Source organism: Sparus aurata, chromosome 6 (genome assembly GCF_900880675.1).
Source record: "Sparus aurata chromosome 6, fSpaAur1.1, whole genome shotgun sequence".
NCBI classification, from domain to species: domain Eukaryota; kingdom Metazoa; phylum Chordata; class Actinopteri; order Spariformes; family Sparidae; genus Sparus; species Sparus aurata.
In genome coordinates this window covers 9,299,229-9,315,955 of record NC_044192.1, presented here as the reverse complement: position 1 = coordinate 9,315,955, position 16,727 = coordinate 9,299,229, and the positions used below count along the sequence as shown (strand labels likewise).

Genomic DNA, 16,727 nt, shown 5'->3' with positions numbered 1-16,727 from the left:
GGCTGCATTTTAAAATTTCACCGTCCCTGACATTTGCTGTGAATTTCTAACCCTCCTGAATAAGCGTCTGAGTGGAGACACGCGACGGCAGCGTTAGAAAAGTGGGACAAAGAAGGTGAAGGCAAACAGGGAAACACTGGGGTATCAGGCTGATTAGACACAATGTCATTACTCTGATCAAAGCACACAGAAATCCCCATAGCCCATCTCACTTTAACATGATTAGTGTCATCCCTTATTTGACAAGCCTGCCAGGGAGGTAGAACCAACCGGGGGCGGGAACGCTCAGCCACTAATTATTCTTGCCGGATCCGCGGGCCTTCACTATTATTTTTCTTCCAGCGGATACCAGTTTGTTTTTGCTTTGTTGACATGTTGTGTTGTACAGTTTGTAACACCGACTCTGCTGGAGGAAGGTCAGATGAGCTCCGTACTCAAGGTGCCCCCCTGTTCTGTTAGTGAGGTCGGTCCGGAATTTCAGATTCGGCCGGCGCTGCCAAGAAAACTCACTCTCTTGAATTTGATTCCACTCGTAATGAAAAAAGGTTGCTGACATTTTGATAATCATAATCACATCATTAGTGTATTATCGCCTCAAACTGAGAATTGTTGTATTTTTGTTACTTTCGGATTGGCCTTTCTTATCTGCAGAGGGAAGGGTGCCATGTTGAACTGCCATGTTAAATACAGAAGCCCAGAAGGGACAAATCAAACACTGGGTCTAGAGAGGGCCTTTCTCATTTTTAGCAGCCCCCGTCGGAGAGGCAGTGGCTGTTTTTCCAATTGGTTGCAATCTTCGACATCACCGCAATCAATCCTACAAATGTGACCTTTAAGTGAGAGACCTCTTCGCTGGATACCTTTGAAGACTTCCTCATATACGGAATTTACCGTAAATGAGCAACAGCCCCTCTGGTTTCTACAGGCAGACATCTCCAAGTCATTGAAATGCAATCCGTGTGCCAAAGTTTATTCCAAATATCCACTGTGACTGCCTCCAGATCCAAAAATGCAATTATAATTCAATCAAGAGGTGAATTTTCATTGTTTACTGAGCAATGCTCCATCACAGTGAAACGTCTGACATTTTCTGTCCCAAAGATTCAGATCCAAGCTCTTTCTTTTTCCTTTTGAGGCAAACCTATTTCTTGAAAATTACTGCCAAGGAAACATCACTCGGACTGAAGTCAGGCATGTCACAAAAATGTGACTTGAAACTTAACTTCAGCTTGACGTGCTTAAGACTCGACTCCCTCAAGATTTGACTTTTTGATATGAAAGTTTTCACCTGGCATGATCCTGGAACAAAAGTAAATACAATAAGAAAGGCTCAGATGGTCACGTACGTAATGGATTTGATTCTAAGGCATATTAAAGGATAAGACGTAGACCTAGATGCGTGGCCGAGCGTGGGCACCCACTTCAGATGGGGTAACCCTTTTAGCTTAGCAGCTGCAGTGGACATATCAACTTAAAAAGGGTGCTAACAATGTCTTTACAAATCTATGTGGCCTCCCTCGGCTTCGGATTACACCAGAGGAGTTTTGCCATTTTTTGAGTCCCCATCTACTTCAGTTGTTTAGGAGAATGCTGCAAAGCTGTTTACAGTGAAGCTCCAGAAGCATTTTGCGAACTACAAATCATTTTTCATTTTTGGGTGCACTTATCCCTTAGTCGAAAGGATGTGAACATGTTTAGAAGCCATGTTATTGGAATCGTCAGCATTCAGAGACCAGAAAGACTTGATCTTGACAATTTACAGTGAGCCGTGTGATTTCCTCCCCTGAACGGGGAGACTTGACCCAAGACGTGACTTGAATTTGTCTTGAACGACGCGAGACTTGACTCGGTCTGAGGTCTCAGCCGCATGCCTGGCTGTTATACGCTTTAAAAATGAATGAACTCCACCGCTACAGATAGCCGCAGAAGCTGCCTTTAATGGCTTATTGTGCACGAATGCATGCGGGCGTGAGGGACTCAAACCTTCTAATGCGGCACTTGAGTCTTGTGTTCGGTAACTACGCTACACTTATTCTGTAGCAGTTAACCACGCAGCGTGTGGAGGAGCTACCTTTATTCCTCCAAATGGTGTGGGAGGCCAAGGTCAGGGACATTGAAGTCGTCTGTAATAGCATGTGCTGCAAGGGAAACTCAGGGTCAAACACTGATATCTCAGAGGTCTTAATGCCAGCTCCACGATATCTCCTTTGTCCCCATCTGAGCGAGCACCCAGTCCTCTTTAGAATAGCATCACACAAGCAATTAAGTCTGAGTCTCTGAGCCGCACTCTGTGTCTTGAAGCGCCTACACTTGATTTAGGCACCTTTCGGGCTTAAAGAGGATTACCTGATAAATTGCCCACCATCTCCAAAAAAAAAAAAAGGACGGGGGAACAAAAATTGAAACTTAAAGATTACTAGCAGATTCTTTGCATCTTTTTTTTTTTCCCCCCTTTCCTCTGAATCCCGCCCTCCCCTCTCCAGATCCAACTGAACTCCCACAAGTCCGGGGAATTGCGACGTGCCGTATCTGGTCTGGCGGCACAATTTGCCCCCACTCATCATGAAACACTCCGCGGCGGTTACCTACCACGAGCCTTTTCACTGTATTAATTCACAGTTTCCTGGCGACATTTTGCAGAGAGAAATGGTGCGTGTCCCATTTGTAGCCCTGAGATACATTTTTTTTATTTTATTTTTTTCGAATGAATGAGAGCGTTTGGTAGGAGGGACATTTAAACGGCCATGGTAATTGTGTTAAAAGCAAAAAATTACCGGCGACTGTAAAATACGCATTATTTTTGCCTTGTCGTTCAATTGAGTGTGTGTGGGTTGCGTGTACAGGATATGAATGCATGCAGTTGTGTGTGTGTGTGTGTGTGCGTGCGTGCTTGTGTGTGTGTGTAAACAACAGATCACTCACCCAGAGGTAGCCTTGAGGTAAGGAGGTGCTCGCCGCAGAGAAGCCCAACAATGCACAGTGAACGGGATTGTGGAGGGCAGCTTCCAGCTACAAGAGACAAAATGAATATTGATTTTAGATGCATCACGGCTCAATACTGTAACCTTATTCTTTTGATGTAGTCTCAAAAATATATCTCCTTAGCCCCGGCTGGTCCCTTTTCACAAGGATACAAATCAAATGAAAATTGGTGCAAACAGTAGAATGCCTGGCCTCGCCCATCTGCAGGCACTGCATCGCCACACACTGTAAATGTAAGCGTATGAAAACGGGGATTTGAAGCATCGGCTGCTCGCACGTTACATCCGCCCGTTTGCGTGTCTTTCGTTCGTATTTGTAAGGATAGGATGAGTGTCCTGAAAACTGCGTCTGATGATTCTGTAAATGATTGGCCTCTGCGGGCCGCGTCTGTCAGAGCGACTTCCGGCAGCACGGCTGAGTGGAAACGTGGACAGGCGCGGCGAGGAGTCACGGCAAGTGACTTGGCCGAAGCCACAACCCGAGCTGACTCATGAGATGATGTTTGGCCACTTCTACCGTCGGATGCCGGATAGCGTCCCCCAGGAGCTGATCAGAGCTAGCAGGAGAAAGGAAGTGGGACGGAGGGGAGCGTTCGGAAGCGCCTGCGGCAAAGATTCAATCAGCCGTCCCTTCCATCCATTGTTCTTACAAACGTGGGCTCATTTAGCAACAAAGTGGGTATTACACAGACGTACATGAGGTACCGTCGCAGATTTGGTACGGCATCTTTGTAATGCTTCACAGAAAGCTGGCTACAATCTACGATGGCCGACCCTTTTTGTTTTTCTTTTTGAAGTCCCTGGATTCAACCTTGTGTAGGCGGACAGTGATGCAGACACGGGGGAAACCAGGGAAGGCCGTTAGCGTCCCAGGTGGCCTTGAACCAGCTCCCCTCTGGACTTTGTTACCTGGGTTTCAAACAGTTTGTCCAGAGCCACAACAAAAATAATATCCTGGACAAGTGCTCTGTAAAGATGCCCAGCGTTTCCCCCTACATTGATGTCACCTGCAAGCTGCCTGCCACAATTTCAACCCTGACCACCAAAACATATCTATTCATTTCATTTCATTCTGTAGTTAGTTTTTTCAAGACTCAAAAGGGCACAAGGACTGTCTGCAGCCGAAGTATTAGCAGAACAGAACGGCAAGAAAACAAGAGAACGGTCCAACCGGCGTGATTACCTATCCAATTAGTTTGTTTCAAATAATTCCGGGCTTCAACCAGCGCTGTTGTGGCAACTGAGGCAGCAGCTCAGGAATGGATAGCTGTTAGTGATGAAGAGAGCTGTGTAGAGGAGGAGGAGGAGGAGGAGGAGGAGGAGGGCAGTAGTCAACATGCTGCAGGCTGATGTGGGACAGCCGGCCAGAGCAAACCAATAAATACAGAATACGTACAGCAGCTGCATATGTCCAGTTATTTATTTGCCACAAAAGTACTTGGCAAATAACACAGTGTATTTGCAGTGGAGCAGCATACGGCGTTTACCAATTTAAGTAAGTGCACATGATCCTCGTATATGAGACAACACTCAAGTGAAGTAAACCATGAAAATAAAGACAAATGTCAGCGGGATAAAAAAAAAAATAAATAAACGCACAAAAAAGGGGTTCACTGGATGAAATGACTGCTGTCGCAAAAGCTTCCATTAGCTTTTTTGTGTAACGCTGACTGTCGCCACAACGGAGATTAGAATACGTTCAAATAATAAATCATGCGCGACAAGCGACATAACAAAGTTATAAATGCAAGGACAGCGGCTCCAAGAAAAGAAGATTCTGGATCACTTAGACGGAAACAGATGAAATTCAGAATGACGGAAGCAAAACTGGCACACGGACAGAATTCTGGACGATGCCTTCAAAGTTAGGGCGGCAAGATCCATCGAAATACTATCAAATGGTAAAATGGGCGAGTGCGATGTCCAACATACAGCTGCATGGTTTGATAAAGGTTAAATGTGTGACAAAACAGCATTGTACGAGTCTTGCTCTTTAGGTATAAGCGAACATGTTTGTTTGGTTCTGACCCCGACAAATCAAAAATCAATAGCGAGCAGCAACCTCCAATATGTGTGAGAGCCCATGAGAACTCTGACGGGAGTGTATTCACCTCATCCTATTGTGACCATTCAACGTTATGAATTTCGTTTTGCCAACAATCTAAACGCTTTCTTCACGAGATCTGAATGACTGGAAACTTCTGTGAAGATGTAAGGAGAACATTTCCATGTACAAATATCAAGAAGGCTGCTGGGCTGGTGAATGCAGCGCGTTTCAATCTAAAGTATGGCAAACAACCTTTCAGGCTTCATCTCATACAAACTCTGCACATAAAACCGTTCATGTCCAATAGAACATACGGGTTATAGATCAGTCAGAACAATCAGAAATCACTGGAAGGTAATCGGCCCAATATTGTGTTCAGTACAACAAAACAAAAGATCTCGAAGATTTAGACAAACCCAGCACCTATGCACGGCCCCCTGTAAGATTTTTCATTGGCTTTAAAACACTACAGCAGACATTTTGGTGTCAGAAATGGTCCGGTGGGAACTGAATCCCCGTTTGGTTCATTAGTCTTCTTTTCTCTTTTCTCCCTCTAATATCTCTGTTGTACTCTTGCGTAACATTTCCACAGTAAAATGAGGACCTTTGTGCTATTTTTTGTCAAGAAGTGCACTTACTTTATTCCAAATTTCACCCAACAATCTTTAAACTCAGAGAACTCCGTCATTTTATCATCCGACCGTGTGTTTCATTAGGTTGCCTGGCAACTGCTGGGGAAACATCAGACAATAATTCAGAGATGGAGGAAGTTAGCGAACGTGACTTAATGTAATACGATAAAACTTTCAGTTAATCATCATCATCATCAGTGACAATAAACACGACGGCTCCCACGATCCCACACTACTTCACAGCTTCTTGCGTTTTGATTGAAAGAGCCCTTGGAGCAGAAGTGACATGTTGTGTGTTTCAGTAAGGAAACCACGGGCTGCACCGAAGTGGTCGAGCAGAGCAACAGTAATAATGCTCTTTTCCTAAATGTTTATTTGTTTCACAATCCGTCTCTCGGGAAGTTCCCATCGTTGCCCATAATGAAATAAAACAAGCAGGTAGTTTCATGCAAATCCCGGGGTGTGATGACGGACTGTCTGTTACCCTGGAAAGACTGAATTTGTCTGCAAAAACACAAAACAAAGAAGTTATCTCCGCGCTGCCTTTGGTCATTTGGGGCGAGTGGACACATTCTTTTGTCTGCTACTCCTGCCATGACGAGTGCTCTACAGTGTTGTAACACTACATGGAGCGAGTGTTTGTCCGCTTTGTCGAAAAACTGCTCCGACAAATGAAAACCTGCTCAAAGATTGAAGGCCAACCCCTTGAGAGATTCTATGAATCAGTCTGCCGTGATAACATATTAAAGCTGGCCAACGGCGTCGTGTCTGATGCCAACCGTGCTCTCGACACGGAATACAGACTGTTGCCATCAAACTGGAGAAACACCATTTAATAAGGTAAGACTGAGGCAGTAGAAGAAAGAAAGAAAAAACGGTGAATCCTAAAATTAAATGTCCCAGATCAGATGTACGTTAACAGGCCTTGAATATTGTCTTCTGTGGCTGTAATGTTCCAACCACGATTCCAAAATAATTACCAATCTGTGTATCGTATAAATAAACGCTGAAAAAACACTTTCGGCCTATGTTCAACTGAACACAGGACAAAGACGAGATGTTTTGTTGGAACTGCAACTCGATCAGAGTCTCACATCCCATCGACTCCTTTATTTCAAAAACCACAAATTCTTACTATTTACGACCTCAATATTTCTCAAATATGTGTTTGTATTTATAAGATCCATTCAAGTGAAGGGAATATTCCTGAGCATTTCAAGACTTACTTTAAAACAAATTCACAGGTCCATTCCCGCTCAACTCGTCAATCTTCAGATCTTCATCCTCCTAAATTTCTTACTAGTAGAGGTCAATTTTCAATAAGATTTTGGGGTACCAAATTATGGAATGGCTTTTCCCATCTGGCAAAGAACTGTTCTTCCATAAAATGCTATAAAAGAAACTTAAAAGATCACTTAATGGTTGTTTTGTAATTGCTTTTTTTTTCATGTATTGTTGTTCATTTTTTACACATTGTCCATTTACATATTATATACTCACTTTCTCTGCTTTTATATTGATGTTATTATTTTTTGTTATTACATATAATTTGTTACTATTAACTTGTTATTACTTTATGTAGTTTTTATTCTTTGTTTTGTCTATGTTAATTTTGTGTTTCCTTATAATATTGTGAAATTTTAACATTATTTAGGTGGAGGCTTCAAATAAGCCCACTGGGTTTTCTGCCTCTTCCTGCACTGTATGTTATTTGTATTCTTTGTCAGTATTTGTGTATTTTTTTAATTGTGCTAAATAAATAAATAAATAAATAAATAAATAAAATTTTACGTGTAAACTGATAAACTTGATCGCTCCTCGTAACTATATACTCGTTCTTCACTTGATTTCGGCGACACGCAAAGTGACGAGAACCACAAGGTCCCAAGGGGTTTTTTGGGGATCTGGGTTGTTTGTATGTGTGCACGTCTTTTCTGTGATGCTACCAATTGATCTGCTTCCACAATGGATCACTATAATCATACTCATCACCTAGGTACTTCGATTTAAATCAAGAATACGTTCTTTTCTCAGAGCATCTGGAACAAATGAGGATTTTTCTTGTTTTGGCAGAAATGTGTACGTCAAATGTTAAAGAATGACAACGACAGACCGCTCATATTAGTATCTAACCTGCCAGTGTTGGATTATGAACTTTTTTTTTTTCATCATTACCAATGCCAAGATCAAAAGACAAACCCTAAAAATAATGTCTGATGTTTCAGTTATTACTGGAGGCAAGCGTTCGGGTTTTGGCCTAGTTTCATTTGGCTCAACACGTAATTAGATCTGTTTATGTGCCGAGGTTCGGAGCAACCTTCACTTCTGCTTATTTTTAGTTAACGTGCTGTCCGCTCACGAGAGTCCAGAAGATTGAAGTCCTGAACCGAGGCGGACTAAGTCGGACTTTTTATTATCAATAAAAAAAATAAAAAAAAGAGCAGATTTGTTTGCCTGACAGGGAGTGATGGAGAGTGACATTTACAGCACAGAGCCTGTGGCCAATGCATCAACCCCCCCCCCCGCGCGGTGAGCGCCGCTCTTCTAACCAGCACTCCGTCTGGTAGAAAATCATTATTATTTCGGTGTGTGACCGCTAAGGGAGGGCCATGTGACGGACGGAACGGCTAATTGTGAGTTGTTGAGGTGGGAGTGGGTGAGAGAAGGGGAGGAGGGGGTGAGGAGAGGGTCAGCGATGAGCGCCGCGCGTCTTTAACTGTCGTCCTCCGCGGCGGTGAGCATCAATCACAGGTAATTTATAGCCTCCCCTGGCCTGGACCCTCCCCCTTTTTCTCGCTTGTTGTGTGTGTTTGTAAACACGGGACCAAAAAAAAAAAAAACAGGATGCGGGCCAGATCAGCGCTCACCCCATCCGCACCGTGAGGCTACTCCCCCACTCCCCCCCCACCGTGTCTGTCCCCCATGCATTCGAATCCACTACGCAGATGCACGGCTCATCCTCACTCAATCAACCTTTCACTCTTTTTTTTTTCATGCCTGTGTTTTTCCCTCCGTCCTTTTTTCCTACCTCTCCACTCCTTCCGGCCCTCCCTCCGTCCAAGCGCAGTGAAATGTTTTTTGATGGGTAATTAAGTGGCAGCCATAATAGGTGTCCATATGGAAGCCTCGTGGTTAGGAGAGAGAGAGAGAGAGTGGCGGCGGGCCGGAGGGAGCGGAGCGCTATAACGGTCCTTGCTGGTTGTTCGATGGTGGTTGGATTTTATCAGCCACCTGAGACTGGCGAGCATCGCGGGCCAATCTTCAAGGCCTAGATTGCTTTGTATGTTAGCACTCTCCAGAGTCGGTCTCGCAATACTAGCGGGATCCATCCACTCTATCAGAATAGTCGCATCACGGCTTCACAAGGTATTCAAAGGCAGGAACGTGCGCCGGGATCATTCAGAGCGAGAGCTGATGTGTAAATGGAGAGGCGTGTTCCTTAATGAGATATCTGCCATTTGAAAAAAAAATTGAAGCCAGGTTCTGTAAAATGACTGCTGTTGAGAGGAAATCTTATTTCGGAATATTTTTTTGAGTAATTAGCTGTTTGCTAACGACACCCTATTATGCCTCAAACATTAACAAGCACTTTCTGTATAGGATAATCATTTAAATCCACACAATCATGCAATAATTACAATGAGGCATATCGCCAATTTGTGGAAAAAACATCTTATATGAGAAAGGCTCACAGGGCTGGGAGCGTACAGGGATACAGACGCCAGGATGGATTGTGTTCCCATTAAAGTGCAGACGGTGACTATGATCAATATAGTAAACCACTGGTCCACTTATTGAACTTCTTAAAACAGCCAATGGAAAGAGCCCGGGTGAGCGTAACAACAAAGCTTGTGAGATCATCTCCACCTGTGAATGTGCAAATAATATCGACAGGCACAAAAGACACGTGGGTCTTCACGAATGACCATATCAGTGGGGATCCCAATGCTAATAACGTATCAGTGAGGCCCCATTTAAAAATCAATGAGATCCGAGGTTTCTCGAAGTCAATTGTCAGTCTCGTTTATAGCACAGTGTATGTGTGCACGTGTGTGTGTGTGGGTGTTTGCAGAGCTGTAGGTATGAAGTTGAGAGGCGGAAGCTATTCCCAGGTGGTTGAGGCAGGATGAGAGAGGAAGGTGAGTCGGCGAGCCGGCTGAGCGGGGGGGTTGACGGGAGGACTTTGGGGAGCGCGGGGAGGAAACGGGAGGAAACGGGCAGGTGAGCTAATTAAAGCGAGATTTGTTGATGTGATGAGAGGGCGGCCTCCCAGCTGCTGGTTACCAATGACCCAATGGTCGACAGAGAGTCCGCCCCACCCATTACCCCAAGAGGGCGCCAGCCCATATGTTGGTTCCAGGTGGCAATAGTTAGTAGAGGAGCATCCATCGCTTTTCTGCATGACAAATGTAAACTGTGTGTAATTACAGCCATTCCTGCAGGATAGGATGGATGGGACCATTTATTGTGACTGTGAACATTCCTTGCCTAGTTACACACAGCTCCTGGCTCTGTGTGTCAACAAATGTACGGAGCGGCGGTTCTTGGTAGCAGAACACTATGACAGAGTTGGGTTTTAATGATTCATGCTCTTTGCTGTCAGGCTGTCAGAGCGGTGTCCCCTTGGTAAAGATGACTTCCCCCAAATCCAATTAATGTTGTTTTACTTCCCAAGGCTACTCAGGTGCACCGTGTTTCCCTTACAGCAATATTCCTCCGTAAGCACTGTGAAATCTGCGCTCAGATATATATATATATATATATATATATATATTTATTCATATATATGGGGGATTTACTGCGCATCCGATTTGTGACAACCCGCTATCCAAAGAGGGTCCATGCATCACATCCACCAGAGGCCTATAATGTTATCAGTGACAAGACACAGTGCAGCCAGCGTTGCATTGTTTGGCTTCCACCATGCTTATGTAATGGATACTCTTTATTGGAAGAACTGCGCTGTAGCCACTTATGAAGAACTGCATTAGGTGAAACTCCTGAGCACACACATTTCTGGTGTGTTCAAAAGAAAAAAATGAGTTTGCAAATGCTATATCTTGCACTGTATAGCCTGCTGAAAATCAAATCACAAATATTATCTCCTTAAACGGACTGCGCACAGAGAGCCGGGTGATGTATATAAGACCCAGGGAGGGAAAATATGGCTGTATTTTTTTTTTTAAATTCCATAGTCACAGTGCCTTCCCCCAATTCCACATACCCACAATCTTTTACACGCACTAACAAGCACTAATAGAAAACTTCCACTGTTTATTAACTGGTAATTGACTGGTGCTGGCGCTCCCTCCCCCACTGCAGCCCCTTCCGTCTGAGGCTACAGGCAGGATGGCCCACCGAGTGAATTGCCAGTCAACCTGAAATTACTTACATGCAGTGCACTGCTACAGGTAGTGCACACTAAACAAGGTGCTAACATGAGAGATTTTCCCTCAGTCGCTGCTCAGTTTATCAAGGAGGCGAGCTCTGATGGAGAGTGGCGTTTTCCTCGTCGCTAAAACACAAATGGATTCGGAGTTCGCTAATCACGCTCGGTTGATTTGACCTTTCATGTCAACAAAGGTTGCGTATCTCATTCAGGTCCGTCCGCTGTGGAGCTATTTGAGCGAGTGACTTCTTAAAATGTGATCATACAAGATCTTATTACTATGTTTCCTCTTTTAATTTCATATGGGTCCCCCCCCCCCCCACCACCACCGGCACCACCACAACCACCACCACTTAGAAATTCTAACTGAAGAAATCATTTCTGTACATTGTCATAAAGGCAATGAAATGTCAAGAAAAAAAATCAATGCACCCGGACCACAAAAAGATTTATGTAAAAACTGGAAAAGCGGTCGGTGAGATCTGAAAGGAACAAAAGAAGAAAGGTGACATTTAGCATCAGTTCAATTAGGATGACAGACCAGATTAACTGCGGAGGAGGAGGAGGAGGAGGAGGAGCACCAGGGACACAAGTTTTCATCTGCTTAAGGTAAAAGCATACAACAGTTTTGCCAGGATTACGGAGTTAATACTCCTGACTCTGAAATAAAAGCTAAGTGCCCTAAAATGAGACCCGAGCAGCGGACTAAACTGCGCTTCAACGACACACCTAGAAGCCCTTCCCGACCTGAATCTTTCTCAATTTCAAGGCTGAGGTTTTTTAAGTGCTCACATGTGGGAAAAAAAGGAAAAAAGGAAAAAAAGGACGGGGAGTGATTGCTCTACATTAAGTAATAAATTAGGGTTTCACACACTTGCATCATCAGTACTTTGCACCGTGACTGACAGGTGTAGTGCGCTCGAAAGGTAATTTCTGTCGTCTATCAAAGGCAGCACGTTCAATTAAGGTTTTTTTTTTTTTTTGTTAAACAAGAAGCGGCGAACATGCAAAAGTGTTTTTTGTAAGGAGGGAATTTCCTGAGGCTACAACACAAATGTATACACTTTGGACAATTAGGGCACTCTTAGGGTTTTAATTAATCGGATTAGTTTTTGCCACTGACGAACACATACTGGGTTGGGGAGGTCGGATCCCCTCAGAGGGATTTGCGTTCAGTTTGAGACCAAGAACCAGAGGCCATTTGGTTTTAAGTTTATGTTACGTAAGAAAGTTAACATACGTGCATGATGCAATTTACGTTGCATAACTTACGTAGCTTGCATCGACTGAACACAGCAATTTTTAACGCAGATAATTGTCTCTTTTTTTTTTAAAAACCTAGTTTTTGTGCCTCACCCTAACCAAACCGTGACTGTTCGACAACGTTATTAACAGTTCAGAAGTCATAATGTGTCATAATATGTGAACCGGTTGTCTGCAAGCTTTATTTTGAAAGCCTAACAAGACACTGTGTTTTACGTATTATTGCAAACTTGACCGCAGAGCTCACTAGGTAGATCATCTTAGTCTGAAGCCCAAGGCTGCTGACCAAGCTGCCACACCGTATTTGACTGAGTGGGAGTGAGAATGTGTTTTTTTTTTTTTTTATATAAGGGAAATAGAAAAATAGATCCCGGTTATAACTCAGAGGCTGATTATGGTCAGTGTGGAGCTGGTGGTAGGTGCTTATTTCTTCCATCCTGTTTATCACTTGAGGTGTTTGATCGGCAATTTTCAAAGTCAAACCACGCCGGACCAAATGCACCCAACCCAACACCAAGAGGGACGGGGTGACACCTCGCGACCGTGGCCTTATTGGCTCCCTTCCTTCTCTCCCTTAAACAAGCATGTGTTGCAAGACTCAACTTATGTGTGCACAGGAGACCAAAGAGAGACAGAGAGAGTTTTATGAAAGTCTCTGTGTGTTCAGCTCTCAGTACTTTTGTAGCGTCTAACTGAATCTCTGCGGTTTGAAGTGTAGTTTCTCTCCTGCGTCCCTGTTTGTACTTTCAGACATCTGCTTTATTTTACCGTTTCATCATCTTCGCTTCTGGCTCCGCAGGAGCTGTTTTAAGTTTCTGCTGATGAAAAACCTAACACGAGCCTTTAAATAAGGAATTTACAGCAAATTAAATGGGTTTATCGTCGGATTTGCAGCGCTTTGTCAGCGGCTATTTTCTTAAGCTAATAATGCAAGTGCGAGTATTGACGGATGCACCTTTGTTCATTAATCAGTTATGGATGAGTCTGATGCTTTAAAACCTCTCAAGACAAGCTCGTCATTAGTTAAGGGGACACATTCGACCGGGTTGGCCTGTTGTAATGGACATGCAGATCCCCGCCACAATGGGCCGATGTGCAGATCTCACAGCAGGCCAGCACGTGTGTGCAAAAGCCCCAGATGAGGGCACACTGAGCCCCAGAAACACCTGCCTGTATAATGCAGTGCATCAACACATCCTGGCAAATGATCCTGCAGCTGGAGAACGAGCGTGTATAGGGACTAAAGTACGCTACATAAGCCCGTATACACACATTGTTTGCGTGCACGCGCGCTCTCACGCTGCCATACGGGCAGCAGCAAAATGTTGTTTGCTCATTATCTGTTTTCCAATACATCATCCTCTCTAATGAACCAAATACAAAATGACAACCAGATCAAAGTTGAGACTCGCTGTTCATGTTATGATTTCATGAGCCGGATGTCACCCCGCGATTTAAATTCCACCGGCATCTACGAGCGGAGATCAAAGGGCCAACCACCTGCTGTGCTCGCAGGCCCGCGCTACGCTCGGAATATCCAAAGTCATTTGAAGACAATAAGATTAAACCATCTGCGCAGGAGGGCTGAGTCGACGGTCCGATTTTTAACTCTTGACGGGGCCCCGTTCCAGGTCCCGTGGAGGTGTCCGAGACTGGCGGCGAAACCGTATGGCTGTCAGCTTATTATTAAAACCGGCTCAGGACATTTCCCCTCAATTTAATAACCACTGTCTGTACAGTAACGATTCCCTGTCTCCTCCGGCCGTGCCACAGATCATATCAGCAATAAGTGGAATGAAGTTGGAGAGCGGTTTTGCATATCGCCGCTCAGAGCCACAGCCTGACATTGGTAGGACATCACAAACTCATATTCATGACTCGACCGAGATTTTCTTCCTCGTGTCCTTCACCGCTCCTAGCTGAACGATTGCAACACGCCCAACAAATGTGATGCAAATTCGCTGTGTCGCTATGCCCCCCGCTTCACACACACACGCACACACACACGCACACACACACACACACACACACGCATGCACAGATCCACACACCGCTGACTCCCGCGGCCATGGCAGTTCCAACTCTGGATGAAAGCAGTGTTACTGCCCCTGCATTAATGGGTTCAAAAGAGGACTCCGGGCCAAAACTTCTCTGTGTAGTCAATCACTTCCTCCATCTTCCCTTCCCTTTTTGCCAGGGACAGGAGACATCCGCACAGGGCGGATCTTTACCCACCTCAAAGACACAAACTGACACAACTGTTTGTCAACGCGGGGTCCTAGATGAAACTGCGGGCACGAGAGTGGACAGGGCTTTCTATAATCCTTAATATCAGATGGCAGGAGACGCAGAACAAAGGGAGCCGCGGTGCCAGCTCAGTCTGAGCCATGTGGTGGGTGCAGCTACTTTTGCCAAGGAAGCTCTGCACATCAAGGAGCATCTCCCAAATATGAATCTGCCCCTTGCAATGCTTGGATCCAAATTCTATGGTGGCCTGCTTGGCATGACATAAGACAGACACAGAAGCAACAAACAACTGTTTTACAAATACTAATCTGGTTGTTCAACATCCGCACTTTAGGCCCTCCGTTCCAGGCCGCTACTGCGATACGTGAAAACCACATGTTTTATTTTCCAGCCACGGTTTAAGAGCCGAAAAAATAAAGCAAACGATGAAGTCAGCCTACGAGTTCCAACATTCAGCGATTTGTTTGAAAAACACTTCAATCACATGAAACTGACAGCGCAAGCTAACAACAACCTGACCTTAAATCTCTTATCGTCTTATCAACAACGGTGAACTCACAGAGCGGTGGCCGTCCACGTCTTGAAAAGCCAGTAGCAGGAAGACTAATTAGCAGAAGAGAGAGAACACGGAGAGAACGTATCGCTGCGGCACACAGGATTGCTTCGGCACAATGGGAAATCAAAGACGAGCGAGGGGGGCTTTTCTTCCCTTTCCCTTTTTGGAATTGATGCAGTATTTGCCTGTATCGTCCTCTACGCGCTGATGTATAATCACGGAGGAAGAATTGTGACCGAATTAGCACATTTAGCAGATCTGCAGGATTTCCCTTCTGGGTACATAATTTGTTCCTGCATGCTATCTTGACGAGTACAGAGTGAACAGACACCCAGGGCCAGAGGAGGAGGACTCCACTCTGAGGCGTTGCTAGAGTGTCTATGATTCCCTGTAATTAGTATGTTAACTGTCACAGCTACAGTTCAGGCCCTTCGCGAATGACCTCACTGTCAAGAGGTGGGTGTGTCTACCATGTTCAAATAAATATATCTATATCTATATATATATATAGATATATATATATATATAGGCATTGCACTGCCCTCTTTTGGTAAGGAGAGTAATGAGGGAAAAAAAGGAACTGCACAGTGCGGGTGCCAGGCTCATGTGTGAGCATGTAACTACTATGTAATTACCATGTGAATTACAACCAGAAGACCGAACTCGCATCCAGTAAATTGATGTGTTTAGTACACTTGACTGTGAAAACCAGACCCGGCAGTTGTAAAACCCACCTTGATCCTGTCATTACAGCGGCAAATCCTTTCCGCCGTCCCCAGCCCAGCTTTTTAGTAAACTAATTAAAAGCTTAGGTACACAGGATGTAATGATGGCACGACTATATTAGCATGCTGATGCTAAGGCAGCCTCCTGGGCGTCTGCAGCATTTATTTCAGCTCAACTCTCGGCATTTCAGCGCGCACACAGCAGCAACTTCGCCGCCTACTGTGCTGCCAGAACAATCAGTATCGCTGTCCTAGCCAATAAGTCCTGAAAGAGAAAAGGACTGTATCGTTGGCAAGCACGGCGGCCATAACTCTTGCGCTGTCATGTACGACATCAACTAGTATTGACAAAAAAACATATCTAAAAAGATCGGAACAATTTGTATCTCGGTGTGAATTTTCTGGTCTTGCTTAAGAACGCAGTTGGTGCAATTTTGTCTGTGGATGACGAAGGGCTTACATTTATTGCAAAGGGAGGCGGCGCAGCTAACAGTTGCTGCTTTTTGCTTTAAAAAAAAAAAAAACATCTAACTATTACTTGAGTTCAATAAACCTGGCTGCTGATGCTGCTTTGCCCTGGCGGGGGCACACAGCACAGATCCAGATCTACAAAGAAGAAAGCCTGACCTCTGCTCACTCCTGCTACATTAGCCGAGATGTTGGAAACTGTCACAACTCCCTCAGAGTTGTTCTCGGCGAATGCCAAAGTTTGACTTCTGCCCCGACCTCGGCGAGAGGTCCTCTTTGATCGGGAGTGTTAAGCAGTCAGAGCTTGTGTGCTGTCAGTGCGCCCCGTGTTTGTGACAGTGACAGGTTCGGTGTGTCTGGAGTTTGGTTTTTTCCCCGAGCTGAGCCGCGCTGACCAGCAGGGCCAAGCCGTATCGGCC

General features: G+C 44.8%; 1 protein-coding gene across 4 annotated transcripts in view; it reads right to left on the bottom strand.

Annotated features, from left to right (window-relative positions):
* The window catches only part of arhgef10la (Rho guanine nucleotide exchange factor (GEF) 10-like a), a 125,847-nt gene that overhangs the window by 21,765 nt on the left and 87,355 nt on the right, over positions 1–16,727 (bottom strand). For all 4 annotated transcript variants that reach the window (XM_030420240.1, XM_030420242.1, XM_030420241.1 and 1 more), the window contains one exon: positions 2,923–3,009. In XM_030420240.1, coding sequence (XP_030276100.1) covers positions 2,923–3,009 — 87 coding nt within the window. The remainder of the gene's footprint in view (positions 1–2,922; positions 3,010–16,727) is intronic.